General features: G+C 43.6%; 1 protein-coding gene across 1 annotated transcript in view; it reads left to right on the forward strand.

Annotated features, from left to right (window-relative positions):
* RHCG (Rh family C glycoprotein) overlaps positions 1-19,467 on the forward strand; it is a 47,741-nt gene that overhangs the window by 11,371 nt on the left and 16,903 nt on the right. The window contains exons 2-4 of the mRNA XM_033920612.1: positions 8,967-9,153; positions 12,382-12,532; positions 15,687-15,834. Coding sequence (XP_033776503.1) covers positions 8,967-9,153; positions 12,382-12,532; positions 15,687-15,834 — 486 coding nt within the window. The remainder of the gene's footprint in view (positions 1-8,966; positions 9,154-12,381; positions 12,533-15,686; positions 15,835-19,467) is intronic.

The raw sequence follows: 19,467 nt of genomic DNA on the forward strand, positions 1-19,467 counted from the left end.
ACACACATAAGTGGCAACAAAACACCTATAGGCAATTGCTATTCTGTAAGGGTGCATATAGCGGTCCAATGCATAAATGCACATCAGGCAGTGTGGGGTTAACCCCCTACATCATCGGAGACCTTTCCTGGTACATAAAACACCAGTGCCCTTGAGGTGCATGGCTGCAGGGTGTGGCCAAAGGAGCGTGCCCAAAGAAGCATGTCCGTGGAGCTCCGAGTTTAAAAAAAATTTTGATTTCCTATTTTTGCAAGTATGGGGAAGTGCAAAGGTACTGTTAAACCAAAGGTTTGCATACCAATTGTTACAGGACCCATGAATAAGCCTATGACTCCAGTTGGGTCAAAGAATACGCCAAGATTTTAGGTACTGTCCTGAACTCGTCCCCATCCATTAATTCTTCCTGAGATAAGGGAATCCCAGGAACTTTTCCAGTCTCTTTTGGAGGCTCTGTTGAATTTAGCAACTCAACCTCAAATTGTGTCCTTTATAAAGAATCTGGAAGAAACCTTTGGTTCTATAATTCATGTGGATCCTCCAAGATTAGAAAGATTGGCCTCCCTGAAAACAGATTTCTGGGCTGGATGAACCATTAGTCTGACCTAGTAAGACTATTCTTATGTTCCTATGTGTCTCGTCATCTATCAGGGGAAGGAATTCATTTTTTGGGAATTCTTTAGAATGAGGTTTTCTTAAGGGTCATGAGAAATTATCTTAAGCAGTATTGGGAATAAAAATTAAAGCCACTTAAACTTAAGAACATAAGAACATAAGAATTGCCGCAGCTGGGTCAGACCAGTGGTCCATCGTGCCCAGCAGTCCGCTCACGCGGCGGCCTCCTGGTCAAAGACCAGTGCTCTAAAATGAGTCCAGGCTTACCTGTGTATGTCCCAGTTTAGCAGGAATTTGTCCAGCTTAGTCTTAAAACCCTGGAGGGAGTTTTCCCCTATAACAGACTCCGCAAGAGCATTCCAGCTCTCCACCACTCTTTGTGTGAAGAAGAACTTCCTTACGTTTGTACGGAATCTATCCCCTTTCAACTTTAGAGAATGCCCTCTCATTCTCCCTACCTTGGAGAGTGTGAACAGTCTGTCTTGATCTACTAAGTCTATTCCCTTCAGTATTTTGAATGTTTCAATCACATCTCCTCTCTGTCTCCTCTTTACAAGGGAGAAGAGGCCCAGTTTCTCTAATCTCTCACTGTACGGCAACTCCTCCAGCCCCTTAACCATTTTAGTCGCTCTTCTCTGGACCCTTTCGAGTAGTACCGTGTCCTTCTTCATGTATGGCGACCAGTGCTGGACGCAGTACTCCATTGTGAGGACGCACCGTGGCCCGGTACAACGGCATGATAACCTTCTCTGATCTGTTCGTGATCCCCTTCTTTATAATTTCTAGCATTCTGTTCACCCTTTTTGCCGCCACAGCGCATTGTGCAAACGGCTTCATCGACTTGTCGATCAAAACTCCCAAGTCTCTTTCCTGGAAGGTCTCTCCAAGTACCGCCCCAGACATACTGTATTTGTGCATGAGATTTTTGTTACCGACATGCATCACTTTGCACTTATCCACGTTGAACCTCATTTGCCATGTCGCTGCCCATTTCTCAAACTTGATTATGTCTCTTTGTAGATCTTCGCAATCCCCCTGTGACTTCACTACTCTGAATAACTTTGTATCATTCGCAAACTTAATCACCTCACTCGTCATACCAATGTCCACATCATTTATAAAGATGTTGAAGAGCATGGGTTCAAGCACCGAGCCCTGTGGCACCCCGCTGGTGACACTCTTCCAGTCCGAGTATTGTCCATTTACCCCCACTCTCTGTTTTCTATGCTCCAGCCAGTTTTCAATCCACGTGAGTATTTCACCCTCGATTCCATGGCTCGCAATTTTCTGAAGTAGTCGTCCATGCGGAACCTTGTCGAACGCCTTCTGAAAATCCAGATATACAATGTCGACTGAGTCACCCTTGTCTATCTGCCTGTTGACTCCTCAAAGAAGTGCAGCAAGTTCATCAGGCAAGATCTGCCTTTGCTGAAACCGTGTCCTGGCTGGTCCTCATTAAACCGTGTTCGTCAAGGTGATCAATGACAATTTTGTCTTATTTTTAATTTTGTTTGTACTGTATTTTGTTTGAGTAATGCTGGCATTTACAAAGCTGCAGTAGAGGTTTCTATTGCGGGTCGGTGAGGTAAATGCTCCGATGCCCACAGGGCTCTAGGAAGATTTGGATGTGGTACTGTTGTGAGCAAACAGCAACTGACCTAGCTTAAATTAATCTGTTCAAACTGTTCCTCTCCTTCTATAAACTGCTGGGGCCATGTCTGCCAATCCATAAAGTCATTACTAGCTGCTTTTGTGTTAGCAGGCAGCCCTGGAAAACTTCCTGGTATGTTTGTTTATTAAAAGCTTTAACCGCACTTCGGTTTGCCAACAGCATGATATACAAAATATAAAAACAAGAAATGAAAAGAATGCCATGAAAAATAGGAAAGCAAAAGAAGAACAATAAAGAAAGAACAGAAGAAAAATAAAATATAAAAATTTAGTTAAATCTAAAAAAATCAAATCTCAAAGAAAAATAAATTTGTTTAAATCTTGTTTAAATAGTTGCCAGAAAACAGGATCATAATTTACAAAACATTCTCATAGAAATGCTAAACCAAAAAGATATGCCTTAACCGTTGATCTAAATGTTACATAAGACAGTTCTGAACGAATCATAACCGGAGGAGAATTCCAAAGATGAGGAACTGCTGCAAAAATGGCAGACCTCTGCGTTGATGCCAAACATACCAAATGAACGACAGGCAAAGCCAATTGATGAGCAGTCAATGAACATAGGCTTATAAGGAACTAATTTTCCTAAGTAATCTGGTTGACCTGATTGCAATGCCTCATATGCAAGGGTTAAGGCCTTATGCATAAGGCAAAATTTAATGGGAAGTCAATGGTACTCCTTTAAAAAAAAGAGACATGTGATCATATCTCCGAGCGTTAACAAGAACTCTGATAGCAGTACAGTGGTACCTCAGAATCCGAACACCCTAGAACTCGAACAACTTGGAATCTGAACTTTTTTTAAAATTAATTTTTGCCCCGGAATCCAAATGCTGCTTTGGAATCCGAACGTACGGGAACTGCAAGCGTTGCTCAGCCCAAAGCTTCCCCTCTGATGCAGCTTCCTGTTTCCGCCTGGGAGGAAAGCTATGCTCAATGTTTAGAGGCTAGTAGCCTGGGAAAGATTACCGTGATCATATTTAAATATAGGCAAAAGGGGTTATTAAGTATTCCATCCCAATGCACAGAGGAACAGTCTATCCCCTAATGCATAAAATTTACCATCAGCATGGAGCTGGCGTTGGGTTGTGATAGCCTCTACTGGCTGCAGATTGTCTGTGCTCCAAAGAAAATAAAGCTTCCTAAGCAATGTAAACTTTAATTGCCTTCTTTCCTTCAAACAGGCAAAACCGTTTCCTCTCACTTCACCGATAAAAGCAGCACCTACGAGTCCGTGTGGAAGAGGCAGTTATTGTTCAGGATGGAAGAGCATTATGGGGAGGAGGGAGGAGCAAGAGAAAAAAAGCTGATGACTAGGCAGCGGGAGCAGGAGAGCGAGGTGGTCAACCCTTTTCCATTGCAAATGCAAGCAGTGTCTCACTTCCGGTTCACCACACAATTGTTTCCCACGTACTCACCTTTATAGGACCCCCCAGGGACCCCTGAAGAAGACTTTTTGTCGAAACGCGGACCGTGTTGGGTCCTGTATCCCTAGCGGACTAGGTCCTTTAAGGCTCTTATGTGGATGATTTACTTTTATGTGGATGGAATTATTTTATGTGGATGATTTCAGTGTACCTTTGGAACTTTGACACTTTCCAATAAAGTCCATTGAGGAACATCGTCACTCCACAGAGTTTTTTTGGTTTTCTCTGGATTTTCTTCTTTGTGGATATTTTGGGGTCAATTCCTTTTGTTTTCAACCCTTTTCTTCCCCTAGGCATGCACACAAGAATTATGCGTACTGCAAAATTATTGTGCGCATGCATGATGTACGATCCTCCCCCTAACTTCCCAATTCTCAGTGCTAACAACACACGTATGATTTGCATACTATTAGCGATGAGAACTGGAAAGTTTTTTTATTGGCTCTGCCCCGGCAGTATTTTCCGGCTCTGTTCCTTACAGCATCAGAGTTCTGAACATCTGCCTATAGGTTGCTAGAACTTGTTTGCCTTATTATTAGCTTCTCCTAATACTGAAGTTCCTCCAGCCCATCCCCCAAATGACAAATTGGCATTTCCTCTGTCCCTCAGCTCAAAGATCACAGATTCCATCCCTCCTGCATATAAGAGCAAGGGGGTTTTGAAATTCTAGTTCCCCTGCATATCCCAAACTCAAAATACAAGCAGCTTGTGTTTTGATTCCCACCCCATATGCAGAACAAGGCACTGTGATACCCTAATCCAGTCCCCTAGCAAATTCTCATCTTCAGCAAAGGCCCCACTCCCTGCCTACACCTTATGAAGCCACTGGAGCAGGAGAAAGATGATCCCTTTTTGGACCCATTGCTGCTGAAATCCAAAACTGTACTGGTTGACCTCATCTGTTCCTTTATCCCATGCATGTGCATTTCAATGCATAAGACCCCCGTCATTTTTAAAAATCCCATAATCTCTATTTGTCCTCCAGAAACCACTCTAATAATATCAGTGCCTAGACTAGCTGTTGAGTCATATTTTCTTATTATGAGTGTAGTCACCGAAAGTTATTGAGAGAGAAAAAACATTCTGTTCCCGAAGTGTTTTCATTTTAAACCTCATCAAATTGTTTTTCCTAGTTTACCATATTTAACAAGACTAATTTGTGTGGGGAAAACACAGTACTTTCCTGTTCATACATCCCCAGTTATTAACAACAGTCCACATCACGGAATCAGACTCTCGCTTTCCACTGGTTGACGATACGTGAAGAGTGAGAACACGTTTGTTTTCCTGATTTAAGGATTGTCTAGTCGCAGTGGTTCCCTTCCCAACACTGTCCTGGGGGTCCACCAGCCAGTCAGGTTTTCAGGATATCCCTAATGAATATGCATGAGAGAGAATCACATACCTGTCACTTCCATTATATGCAAAGCTCTCTCATATACTGTATATTCATTACGGATATCCTGAAAACATGACTGGCTGGTGGTCCCTCAGGACAGGATGGGGACCCACTGGTCCAATGAAACTGTACAGATATACTGCGGTATGTATAGGCGTCTCACCTCTATGGATTGTGCTCAGTTTTGTGGCTGTGAGGGGTTTGCAACAGTGATGACCTTCAGCTCCAGTGAACAGGAGAATGCGTACCACAGCAGGATAAACTCTAATTTGGAATGGTTCAGATCTGGAGAATATTTTCCTTCCAACCCTTGGATTTTCCATGTACCTGGTGGACAGGAAAGAGGTACAAAAGAACATTTCCATTAAAAAATAGGGAATATACTGTATATAGAGAGGGTTGTTTGGGCTCTTGCTTTTACATTGAATGCTTACTATGATCCTGCTCTTTCTGGCAGCTTGCCCACTGTGAAATGGAAGTAGTTTAATGTCTAACTGCATGGTGTTTCATTTTTACCACACTGGAACTGATTCTTATCTGGAGGAGGGCGAGTTATAATTAAAGTTCACCTTCAGTTTATCTTTGTAATCATTTTGAGAGGTCCTTCTGTGCTTAAGTGCTTTTCGAGGGGAAAGAGAGCTTGCAACGGGCTCATTAATTACGTGTATGGCTTGTCTGTAAGACCATCAGTAAATCTAAACTTAAACTTTGGCCAACCATGGTTGGTTCACACAGTTCGCAGGCCAAAATGAGAGCTGTATTAGGGCTGAATGAATTCTGGAATCTGCCATGAACATCAGTCACAGGGCCCTCTGACCTGAGGTCTAGGAGGCTACGGCTTAAATCAATGTGGACTCAGCCTTAAAACAGAGACTTGCCTACCGGTCATACTTTAATTTCATGGGTGTGCTGCGAGTTTCACCCATTCCGGAATCCTCTTAGTTTGGCAGAGTGTATAAAGAAAGAAGTTGCTTATGTACACCCATTCCTTTAATCCTCTTTGCTCTTGATGACAATGATAATAATATTCATAATTTATTAAATATCCCAGCCTACAGCAGTGGCTCCTCACCCAGTCCTCAGGATGCACCTACCAGACAGGTTTTCAGGATACCCACAATGGATATCTATGACACAGATTGGAATAAAACGAAGGTAATACATGCAAAAGTGTCTCTATTCATTGTGGATATCCTGGAAATGTGACTGGCTGGGTGTGTCCTGAGGATAGGCTGAGATTCTCCGCCATAAAGCCTGAGGTGATTTCCAATAGGAAAAAAAATCCCAAACCTGATAAAAACATGTACTGTGATATTATACAATTTATGCATGTAATACCAATCTTATTAAACAAGTTCATCTGGATAATCCTGTTTCAGGCATTTCCTTAAAGGGTATTTAGCTGATTCAGGATTTCTACGACATGTTCCTTTCGGTTCTAATGACAGCAACTTAAAACTGGCGGGACTGAGATGACTTAAAAGGATATAATTGTACCATACAGCACCTATCCAAATTTCCAAAAATGTGCCTATTTTAAACCTGTTTGACGGAGGCACCTTTGGTTCTTTAAAAATTAGGCTCCCAGATCCACAGCAGCACACAAAAACCAATGCAGGAATGCACACCTATGGAGAGACCAGCGAAAGGTGTACAGGAGGTGATTTGATAAAGGATTTTTCTTGCATAAACTCTGTTCTGTATGCATTAGGCCCCCCCTTTTTTTGTTATATATGGAAGTGGGAGGGGGTGGGGGGGCTATATCTTTTTTTTTGTTGTATGATACGGTAGATTTTCAAGTGATATTGTATTCTAATTGTTTGATATTTACTGTACACTTGATTGTGAATTATAAAATTAATAAATATTAAAAAAAAAAAAAAAAAGACAAAATAGTATCCCAATTGTCAGGTCACCTCCCATTCAGTGCGCGCAAATGTCGGGGCGCAATTGTCAGCGCAAAATTTTACAGGCCACCGGGGACACCAGGTGCTGTAGGCTGAGGGGTTCTATGCTGGGCAGGAGAAGGCAATAGCAAACCTCTGAAGTTGGATTCCCCATGGTGGCATGAGTCAGTGGCATGATCCGTCCATTGGACAAAGTAACACAAATGACTGAAAGCATGCACACATTTACATACGATCACTCACACCAGCTCTAGAGCTGCTGCAAATGAGTGTGCCTAGATATTGCCCACATAAAATTGGCGTCTTTATGTTGCTTTTACAAAAAGACTTATACGAATACCATTTTGCAAAGTCTTCAGAAGTGCCAGTTGTTAGCCAGAAATTTTTTAATGGCTAAACAGTATCGACATTGGCTTCGTCATCAGACCTGCTTCATTTAGTGCTCAGTGCTCTTCGTGACAATTTAACTTAGGGCTACTTTTATCAAGCTGCGATAGTGGGATTAGCGCGTCGGACATTTCATCACGTGCTAACCCCTGCAGCCGGCTAACAAAAACTAACGCCCACTCAATGAAGGCGTTAGCGGCTAGTGCGGTATTACGCGCTTTAAACCCCTACCGCAGCTTGATAAAAGGACCCCTTAGCTTATAACTAAAAAAACTTGACTTATTTCTTATGTAAACAGCTCTTCAGTATCAGAAAGGGGCCTGACGGTTCAGTATGTTTTGCCTCACGGCTTTTTCAAGAGCAGTCGCCCCCTTTTGCTCTTATCCACACCATCCCGATCAAATCTCTTTTATTCCACAAGTATTAGCACATAAATGATAAGAGTTCTATAATCAACCTGTAATATCTGTTTGCTCCACCCACACTCTGCCCAGACTCCGCCCAAGTGCATGTCAATTGGTCATCATGCCACGGGGTGTATTTTTCCATTATGAGGTCATTTTGTACATAAGTCATTTCTTCTGTATATAAATGACTACTGTAGAGCACTCTGAAGACATTTCCTAATGGAGACATTTTCAAAAGATTGAAGTTTTGTGGTCAAACATTTGCATCAGGTTCCCTGAAGCAGGGCCGAAACATGGTCCATGTCAGAACCCCGATTTTGTCAAGCCAAGTAAAAAGAGCTCTTTCATATTTTTTCATACTATTCATATTTTGGAGATTTTGCTATGATTATAAGAAATCATTGTGTGCAATGGTTACACCTTGAACCTAAATAATAATAATAATAACAGTTTATATACCGCAATACCGTGAAGTTCTATGCGGTTTACAAAAGATTAAGAGAAGGTACAAAATGATTGAACATAGGAGAAGAGAGCGAGAGAGGGTAAAAGGTTTAGAAAACCGATATTGAGGAGAGGGAGAAGTACAGGTCAGTTGTCTAGATACAAATCCGAGAGTAGTAACACATTTTCTGTCTCTGGGTCTCTGAGCACACTTCAAAAATACTCTTTGTAGTCAATGACTAATTCCTTTTGATGCTTCCTAGAAATTGTAGGAATTAAGGGTGTTGAACACTGTATTGTTCACATATTCACATTGCTCTTAAGATGTATTAGAGTGAATTTTTCTTCCCATTTTCTGTTACTGTAGAGCACTGTCATTTATGCATCTTAAACTAGGCAGCTCTGTATAGAAAATTATTCCCTTATAGATGCAAGATTAATTTCATACCAGCAACGTACAATAGTATCATTAGCTTCTAGAGCAGTGGTTCTCAGAAGGGTTTTCAAGATATCCCTAATGAATATGCATGAGAGAGATTTGCATATAATGGAAGTGACAGGCATGTAAATCTCTCTCATGCATATTCATCAGGGATATCTTGAAAACCCGACTGGCTGGGGGGGGGGGGGCCCGGGACAGGGTTGAGAACCACTGTTCTAGAGGTTCATTTGCTGCACAATCTAACTGGGTCTTTTTTCCCCAATCCAGGTTTCGTGGATGTCCACGTGATGATCTTTGTTGGGTTTGGGTTCCTCATGACATTCTTACAGCGGTACGGCTTTGGTGGTGTGGGTTTCAACTTCTTAATGGCTGCCTTTGGAGTTCAGTGGGCTATCCTGATGCAAGGCTGGTTTCATACTTTTGAAGAAGGAAAGATCAGAATTGGAGTAGAAAGGTGAGAAGGTTGGAACTGGCCACATGATTACCTTCCATAGATGCATAGATGTCCGATATCCTGAATTTTTAACATTAAAATTATTTAACATTAGAATTATTTAGGTTATCAAGTGAACTGTTGGAAATAGGGTGGAGATGAAGTTGAGAGGAGGGGCGATTCTGATTGAATAGGCGAGGATATTTTTCCCAAATTATGGGGATGGGGATGGGGATGGGCAGAGGCAGAAGTGAAAAGATAGATGACTTGTCCAAAATCAGAAGGAACTGCAGTGAAATTTTAACTGGATTTCCATGTTCTCTGCCCGCTATTATAACCATAAGGCTACTCTTCCATTCAATGCAACACCACACTGTAGTCTAATACATTTTAGCACTGGCTGCTTTACAACTAACTGATTCCTGAGGGGACAGTGCTGAGGTGAGAAGGGTTGGAGCTAAGTCTCTCTAGTCCAGGAATAAAGTGTGGATTTACAAGAAAGAAGATTAGCAAAGGTAAGGTCCTGATCTTTCATAAGTGAACAATCAAGATGTAGGTAATAACCTTTATCATGGGACTAACTTAATGGAAGTTTGACAACCTTTTGAGAGTTATACTCTCTCCAGTAAATGGGTATCACCTACAACTTAATTTTTGACTCTTATTTCCACATATCCAAGTGGACTAACACAGCAATCAGACTTCTTCTACATGGTTGGAAATAAGAGTTAATTTTACTTGGTGACTTTTAGATATGGGAAGCTGCATACACTAGGTTCCTCCTTTAAACATGCTGCCAAGCAAGTCAGACCTCTTAAATGTTACAACTGCTCTACAAAAGCCTCTTCAGTCTCTTCCTTTGAGCTGAAACAATGCCTTCCAAAATAACTCAGTAGGTAGATTGCGCATGACATCAGAAGACTGGACATTTGGATTAAGAAAATTGTACAGGGCTTGTACATTTCAAAATCTTTATCAAGGCCTATACAGGGGTGTCAAACTGAAATCACATAAGGGGCCGAAATCTAGAACACAGGCTAAGGGCTCCTTTTCTTAAGCTGCGCTAGCAGGGTTAACGCGCATGACTTTTCATCACGCGCTAACTCCCACGCTGGCCTAAAAACTAACTCCTGCTCAAGAGGAGGCGGTAGCGGCTAGCGCGGCCGGCGGTTTGGCACGTGGTATTAACCACGTTAAAACGCTAGCGTGCCTTTGTAAAAGGAGCCCTAAGTTGTGGGCCAGATTTTTTATTAAGATACTTACCTCCTCCTTTGCCGAAGCACAGCGTGGGCCCCAGTGCTGGTGGAGGCTCCGACGCTCACAGGACTTCTGTGAGTGTCGGCTCGATCGCCGCCATCAGCGCCAAAACCCACACTGCACACCAGCAAAGGAGGGGTTAGTCTTAGAAGTATAGGGATACAACCTCTCCAACCCCACGCCGGCTACAAAATAAATAAAAAAGACTTTTCCTCTCTTTTAGGTCCTAGCTCACATTCGCGGTCTAACACCAGCTCTGGCAGGATACACATTTCAAATTTGACATATTGTAATCACAAAATAGAAAATAAAATTATTTTTTCTACCTTTTGTTGTCTGGTCATTTTGCTTTTGGTCCCAGTTTCTCTTTCTGATTTTGTCTATCTTCTAATTCTCTTTCTATTGTCTGTTGTCCATTTTTTTCTCCTCTTCTCTCTTGCTCCAGTCCCTGTCTTCAACATATTGATTTTTCCCTTTCAACTTTTCTGCATCTGTCTACTCAAATCTTGCCCTCTTTCTCATCCTTCTCCTTTTTAAATTTTCAGCTACCTATCAATTTTCCATCTTCTCTTATTCTGTGGCTCTCCCATTTCCCCTCTCACTCATTTCCCAGCCTCCTAGTTCCTTCTATCTCTCCTCCTCTCTCCTCTTGGTCCAACATTTTGCTTCCTCTCTTTTCTGTTGTTCTTCTTCCCTCCCCCCTTGATGCTGAACAACGAGATAGAAGGAAAAAAAAAAAGATGCTGCATCTCTCTCTCCCTTCCACCCCCAGGCCTAACATTTCTCCCTCCCTTCGTTCTCCAGATCCAACTTCTCTCCCTTTCTCTTTCCAACTGCCCCCCATCCCATCTCATCTCTCCCCCTGTCTGCCTGCCTGCCTCCCTCCCCCCAGGTCCACCATTTATCCCTTTATCTTCCCCATAGTTCTCCCTTCAAATATATTTTTCCCTCTTCCTCCACACTACCCCAGGTCCAACCTCTCTCCCTTCATCTCGCTCTCCTCTCAGCCCAGCTTGCCTTTCCCTCTAGCGCCGGTCCCTCTCTCCTCACAGCCCAGTATGCCTTTCCTTCCAGTGCTGGTCCCTCTCTTCTCACAGCCTGGCATGTCTTTCCCTCTGGCACCGGTCCGATGTTACCGCCAAGCCAAGGAATCTGCTGGCCTCAGCAATTGAGCAGTGTTGTACAAGGCTCCCCCTCCTGCTTTTTGCCTGCCGGTCTTTCTCCAATGACGCGCAACTTCCTGTTCCCGCCCGGGTGGACGACCGCGGCAGACGGAAGGCAGGAGGGGGAGCCAAGGACAACATTGCCGAATCGCTGTCGAAGCCAGCAGACTTTCCAGCATGACAGCAATGTCGGACCAGTGCGGGAGGGAGGACACGCTGGGCTCTGAGAAGGGGAAGTTCAGAAGCATTACCGCGGGCCACATAAAAAGGCCAGGCAGGCCGGATTCGCCCCGTGGGCCTTGTGTTCGACACATGTGCATTAGGGAATGGGATTGGGGCTTATATTCCTTATCTGTCTCAGTGAGGGTCTTTTTCTGCTGTCATTTACTCTGCGAGTCTGTGTGTGTGTTTTGTACCTGAAGTTATTTGTACCTGACTTTCTCTGGAAATTAGCGCATGTAGACTTCAAAATGCAACCTGCTCACATTATCTTTCTTTCATGGCCAAAAGCTGCTTGTCAGGGGTGCCTCTCCTTAATGTAGCTAAAAGTACTTACACTGTAGCAATCAAGAGAAGGCACAGTTTTCAGATGGTGAAATTACTGTGATACATTAATTGCAAACGGAAATGGTTTTGGAAGGCCTCCATAGGGTAAATGGCCATCTGGTCAATCTCCATTATACTGAACTGCATTGATAATTGATCCAGGATTCCCATGAGGATCATTTTGAGATTTCCCTAGGTTCGTGAGACTCTTGCATTTCTTGTCTTAGAAGCCGTACTGCTTCCAGGCCAAGCAAACTGTCTTATATGGCTTTTTTCTACCTAGTCTCATCAATGCGGATTTCTGTGTGGGCTCAGTGGCTATTGCCTTTGGGGGCCTCCTGGGAACCATCAGTCCAGTCCAGTTGCTGCTCATGACCCTGTTCCAGGTGACCCTGTTTGCTGTGAATGAGTGGATTCTCCTAGATATACTTCACGTGAGACTTTTTTTTCTTTTGTTTATTGATGAAATTTTGTGCAGGGGAGGAGGGCGGGGACCAGTAAAACAATAAGAAATGACAGTTTATTTTGCATAATGCAAACTTTTCCCTGCTGTCCCTTAACGTACCTGAAAGAAATCCGCCTTGTTTGTATGATATGAGGTTTAATGTTTGCTCAGAATGTGTAATGTTCAGATAAAGACTGTAGGGCTGCCGAAAGTGAGGCGGTGGTAGGCGTCCTACTGCCACCTAACTTAATTGTTTTAATTGGTACTAAATAATGCGGTAATTGACTGTGTCATTTAAAACCAATTAAAAAGTGATTTAAAAAAAAAAGCTGCCGCTAAGCAGCATCCCCGACTGGCACCTATCTTCCTGGTGGCTAGCAGCGTGCATTGATGGGGTGATGTGATGCCTGACTTCGACATCACTAACATTACTCATAAGAACATAAGAATTGCCCTACTGGGACAGACCGAAGCTCCATCAAGCCCAGTATCCTGTTTCCAACAGTGGCCAACCCAGGCACCAAGTCCCTAGCTAGATCCCAAGTAGCAAAGCAGATTCTATGTTGCTTATCCTAGGAATAAGCAGTGGATTTTCCCAAACCATCTCAATAAAAACCTATGGACTTCTCTTTTAGGACATTATCCAAACCTTTTTTAAACCCCGCTAAGCTAAATGATTTCACCACATTCTCCGGCAATTGAATTCCAGAGTTTAATTACATGTTATGTGAAGAAATATTTTCTCCGGTTTGTTTTAAATTTACTACTTAATAGCTTCATCGCATGCCCCCTAGTCCTAATATTTTTGGAAAGAGTGAACAAGCGATTCACATCTACCCTTTCCACTTCACTCAATATTTTATAGACCCTAAGCCATCTCTTCTCCATGCTGAAGAGCCCTAGCCACTTTAACCTTTCCTTATACGGAAGTCGTCCCATCCCTTTTATCATTTTTGTCATCCTACTCTGTACCTTTTCTAACTCCTCTATATCTTTTTTGAGATACGATGACCAGAATTGCACACAGTATTCGAGGTGCAGCCGTACCATAGAGGGATACATGGGCATTACAACATTTTCATCTTTGTTTTCCATTCCTTTCCTGATAATTCCTAACATTCTATTTGCTTTCTTAGCAGCCGCCACACATTGAGCTGAGGGTTTCAACGTATCCTCAACAATAACACCTAGATCCTTTTCCTGGGCAGTGACTCCTTACACAGAACCCAGCATCACATAGCTATAGTTCAGGTTCCTCTTTCCCACATGCAAAACTTTGCACTTGCTCACATTAAACGTCATCAGCCACTTTGACGCCCAGTCTCACAAGGTCCTTTTGCAATTTTTCACATTCCTCTTGCAATTTAATAACTTTGAAGGACTTTGTGTCATCAGCAAGTTTAATTAACTCACTAGGTATTCCCATCTCTAGATCATTGATAAATATATGTTAAAAAGCAGTGGTCTCAGCGCAGACCCCTGGGAAACCACACTATTTATAATCAAAACCAAAACCCTATACCAGCTAGAAATTGTATCACTCAAAATATAAGCTGGATCAGTAGGTGCATTAGAATCAACAGAAACAATTGTACATGGAAGAAAAAGCCTCAGACCCCTTTGGGGAAAACCTCTTAAAACTTAAGAAGATTGGTTAGCGTCACTGGCAAAAAAACCTCCTGTACACCTGTGTTACAGCTGCTGAATTTTAAAGAGCTGCATTTGTTACTGCAGTCAAAATTGCATTCAAAAGTGCATGCTTCTTAAAGTGCTTTCAAAGTGCTGGTCAAATGTTCACATAACCAAATGTAAACGCTGCTTTCAAACCGTTCTTAAATGCTGATATGGAACGTTGTATCAAGAAAACTACAAAAACTTATCTGTGGCTCTTATGCAGGCTGTGTGTCACAATCTTATCTCTGACTCTATGCAAGCGTCTTTTCCTGCCCGGGTTATTTTACAATCAGAGAAGTACGGTATAAATGACAGCTCAACTCCTCTTTTGCTTACACCGCTATTACAATTTGGAATAATCTATCTGTTCACATTAGGACTGATATTAATTACTTAAGGTTTCGTATAAATTTGAAAACTTTTTTATATATTTTGTTGTAATATTTGTGATATGATATTTTAATTATCGATTGCTTTTGAACTCTCCTGTAGACTTAGTAGATAAGGACAGGTTGTTCACCCTCTCCAAGGCAGGGAGAACGAGAGGGCACTCTCTAAAGTTAAAAGGGGATAGATTTCGCACGAACGTAAGGAAGTTCTTCTTCACCCAGAGGGTGGTAGAAAACTGGAACCCTCTTCTGGAATCTGTCATAGGGGAAAACACCCTCCAGGGATTCAAGACAGGGTTGGACAAGTTCCTACTGAACAAGAATGTTTGCAGGTAGAGCTAGTCTCAGTTTGACCTAAGGACTGCTGACCACGATGGACCACTGGTCTGACCCAACAGCTGCAATTCTTATGTTATGTTCTTACGGGCTTCATTGGATGTAAATCACCTTGAACCTTTTTGGCAATTAATAAGTTCTGTATTAGATTAGGTATAACTCCATACAGATCCTCTGCAAGCAGTAGTGTAGTGAGGGTGAGAGGCACCTGGGGCAGTGCCACCCCTCCTTCGCCCTTGTCTTTTCCCCCCCCCCCTTCTCTGAACCCACCTGCCACATGTACCTCTTCCCTTCCCCCGTACCTCTAGTTGAAGTTGTTGGTCATGGCAGTCAACCATGTGCTCCTCACAACCCTGTCGGCTCTCCCTCTGACATCACTTCCTATGCACCCGGAAGTGACGTCAGTGGGAGAGCCGACAGGGTTGCGATAAGCACGTTGTTGACTGCTGCGAACAACAACTTCAACTAGAGGTATGGGGGAAGGGAAGGGAAGGGGGGACACATGCGTGGATGGGTAGTATGGGAAGAGGCGGGGAACGGACAGGAGGAGAGGTGCTGGCACCCCCACCAACATAGCGCCCAGGGTGGACCGCCCCCTTCACCCCCCCTTACTACGCCACTGTCTGAACAAGACTGCATTAGCATTAGTCTTACCCGCTTGCTGTGTCGTATGATTGTGTGTGCTTTAACTCTACATTATATGATATAAACTCCGCCTATGTGGATTTCATCTCGTTCCTATAGGTGGTAGATGCCGGAGGTTCAATGACAATTCATACTTTTGGAGCATATTTTGGATTGACTGTATCCTGGATTCTGAATCGTCCCAAACTGGCCCAGACCAACAACAAGGAGAGGTCAGCGTATTACTCTGATTTGTTCTCAATGATTGGTAAGTGATGCAGTTGCTAGAAATTAGAATGACTTCTCTAACTCCCATTTGTGCGATGGATGTTGTTTATAGTGGAGAGTTGATTTTTCTTAGTTTGAAATTCTATTATTTTTCATTTATCTTGATGTAAACTGCTTTGTGTCCTATCTCTTTTCAATAAGGGGAGGTGTGGTAATGTGAATGAGGGCAGAGCCTAGATCAAATGGAGCCACACAACAGGGCTAAGGTGAATGAAAACAATTTATTAAAAGTGACAGGTAGAGGTTCTGCTCAGATTACTAGTAGGGGAGAAAATAAACACAAAAATGTTCCTTAGATATAACAACATTCTTTGTGGTCTGCTCCTGCAAGGCCACAGAGTCTTCTACAGTCTCTCAGCATGGTAGCACAATATACCATATATACTCAAATACGACAAGATTTGTGGACCCAAAAATGTGGGTCTCGTCTTATATTCGGGTCATTGCTCCCCCTGCCCCCCCCTCCCGGACTTGTTTTGCAGGCCTCTGCTGGGCCTGCCATATGGCCTGGTGGGGTGGGTCAAGACAGGAGGGATCCCTCCGTCTTCTGTCCCGGCTGACTCTGCCAACCTTTTTTACCTCCTTCCCATCTCCCCCTATATACCTTTTTGAATCCCTGGTGGTCCAGCAGTGTACCGGGCAGAAGCGAGCTTTCTGTGCTCCTGCCCCATGCTGAATCTCTCCCTGAATGGCCGCCTCAAGTTCTTGCGGCCCAGTGGACTGGACATGAGCAAGCTTTCGCACTCCTGCCTGCCACTGAGCAGCTTACTGAATGGCTGCCATGAGTTCTCATAAGTCCCGCACGAACTCTGGGCAGCCATTCAACAAGTGGCTCAGAGCCAGGCAGGAGGCGAAAGCTCGCTCATGCTCGGTACACTGGGATGCGAGAACTTGAGGCGGCCATTCAGGCAGGGGCTCAGTGCAGGGCAGGAGCGTGGAAAGGCATAACCAGCAGAAGAAAGAAAATAATCATGATTTTATACAGGTTGTTCCTCTGGCCTCATCTTGGCTATTGTGTTCAGTTCTGGAGGTAGGCTAAGGGTTCCGATTTTCCAAAAGGAAAATCTGGCAACCCTAGTTCTGGGAGGCATAATGCAAAAGGCCGTGCAGCTCCATTTGATCTGGCTCTAGCCCTGTCCTTGCTCACATTATCACATCCCCCATTTATTTAAAAAATAAATAGGTGAGAACAGTGCCGTAGTGAGGAGGGTTAGCACCTGGGGCAGTAGCAACCAGCATCGCCACGTCATGCACCTCCACTCTTCCCTGCCATGCCCCCCTGCTGATTGAGCACCGCCCTGCCCACGCGTAATTCTTGAGATGTTCACAAGCACGAGCAACATCTTCCACCTGCTGCTCGCGCCGGTCTCGGCATCCTGCTGATGTCAACATTCTGGTCCCGCGACCGGGAAGTGACATCAGAAGGGAGCAGAGGCCGGCGTGAGCAGCAAATGGAAGATGCTGCTTGCACTGGTGAACATTTCAAGAGATATGCGGGAGGGTAGAGAGGAGAAGAGGCGCTGGCACTGGCGCCCCCACAAAGATGTTACCCGGGGCAGTCTGCCCTCCTGTCCCCTCCTTATTATGCCACTGGGTAAGAAGTAGTTTACAGAAAAGGCAACCAAAATGTTATGCGTTAGGCATCAGAAGTCATACGAGATGATACCCATGGATCTAAATATGTATATCATCACAACCAAACAAAAATGTTCCCATCCAATTACAAACAGTTTGACTTGTTAAAATCATTTGTAAGCAGATAAAGCTCCAACAGCAAATGTTTTTTGTTTAATCTGAATTTGGAGGAACATAGAAACATAGAATATGACGGCAGAAAAGGGCCATCGGCCCAACAAGTCTGCCCACTCTAAGAACCCTCCCCTCTAAGCACTTCCTCGAAGTGAACCCACATGCTTGTCCCATTTTTTCTTAAAATCGAGCACGTTGCTGGCCTCAATTACCTGAAGTGGAAGATCATTCCAACAATCAACCACCCTTTCGGTGAAGAAATACTTCCTAGTGTCACCATGAAATCTCCCAGCCTTGATTCTTAACGGATGCCCTCTTGTTGCCGAAGGTCCTATAAGGAAAAAGATATCTTCTTCTACCTCAATACAGCCGGTAACATATTTGAACGTCTCTATCATGTCTCCCCTCTCTCTGCATTCCTCGAGAGAGTATAGCTGCAACTTACCTAGACGTTCTTCATATGGGAGATCCTTGAGGCCCGAGATCATCCTAGTGGCCGTTTGCTGAATCGACTCCATTCTCAGCACATCCTTTTGATAATGTGGCCTCCAAAACTGAACACAATACTCCAAATGAGGTCTCACCATGGACCTGTACCTCAGTACCTCAGTCAGGGTCTTTAGTAAACTCCCTGGAAAAACAAGGCAATTTAACCTCACAGGCCAAAAAACATCCCAGATACCAATATAATTTGATCTATGAATGTTCAATGCAAAACCTTTGTGCTGAAAACTTATGAAAAAACAATCCATAGGTGCCTTCATTTTTCTATGAAGCTAGGCACCTACTTTCCTTCATAGAGTAATATTAGTATTTACGGTAGCTGCAACCACTTACACCAGCACTAGAACTAGTATAAATATGAACATCTAACTTAGAGCATTCCCTAACTTAGGCAAATATGTGGAAGCCCCACCTATGTCCCTTCCACACACCACCCCTGTGTATAACCCATTGCAAATACTTCCTATGTAAGTTAAGGGTGTATTTGTAGAAGAGCATTTAGGAGGCATGCTAGCATACATTACTACTACTATTAGTTATTTCTAGAGCACTACCAGACATAGGCAGAGTGGTACAGAGCCACAAATGAGACAGTCCCTGCTCAGAAGAGCTTACCATTTAAAGAATCAAGACAAACAGGATTCCAGGGTAGGGGTTACAGTTAGAGGGGATGGTTAAACTGCTGGCTAGGGTGGTGAGCAGAGGGCAGAAGGGTTATGAGTTGAAGGCTGCCTCAAAAAGGTGGGTGTATGTGGTCACATGTGCTTATATGCACATATTTATACATTCATAAACATGATGTGTGCATAAATGTTAGCGGTTAGTTTATAGAATTGAGATCTTACCACCAAATTCTACATATGGTGCCTACAGAATCGGCACTGATCAGAACGACACGTAGCGTGATTCTATAAAAGGCATGCATCATATACAGCACACATGTCAAGCACAAGTCCCAGGGCTCAAATCCGGCCCGCCTGGCCTTTTTATGTGGCCCTCAGTGGCTGTGTTGCATCTAAGTGTCTGACTGTGTCCCAGTGGCATGCCAAGTGCCTGAACGCACTGCCCCACTCCCAGCAGGGCTCTAAGCTCCTCACCTTGCTGCCTCAGTACCCATTTGCAGGCAGAAGGACCCAGTCCCAGTGTAAAAGTTAGGCTGGAGCAGGGGATCCACAGAAGTGCCTGACCGCGCCACAGGTGTCTCAGGGCAAAGAAGGTTCTATGCTTCTACTAAGTATCTTAATAGAAAATTCGGCCCTCGACTTAGCTTGCGTTTTAGATTTCAGCCCCTTTTGTGATTGAGTCGGACACCCTTGATATACAGGGTTACAAACCAAAGAAAGTCCTCAGTGTGAAAAGT

This window comes from Geotrypetes seraphini, chromosome 14 (assembly GCF_902459505.1).
Source record: "Geotrypetes seraphini chromosome 14, aGeoSer1.1, whole genome shotgun sequence".
NCBI classification, from domain to species: domain Eukaryota; kingdom Metazoa; phylum Chordata; class Amphibia; order Gymnophiona; family Dermophiidae; genus Geotrypetes; species Geotrypetes seraphini.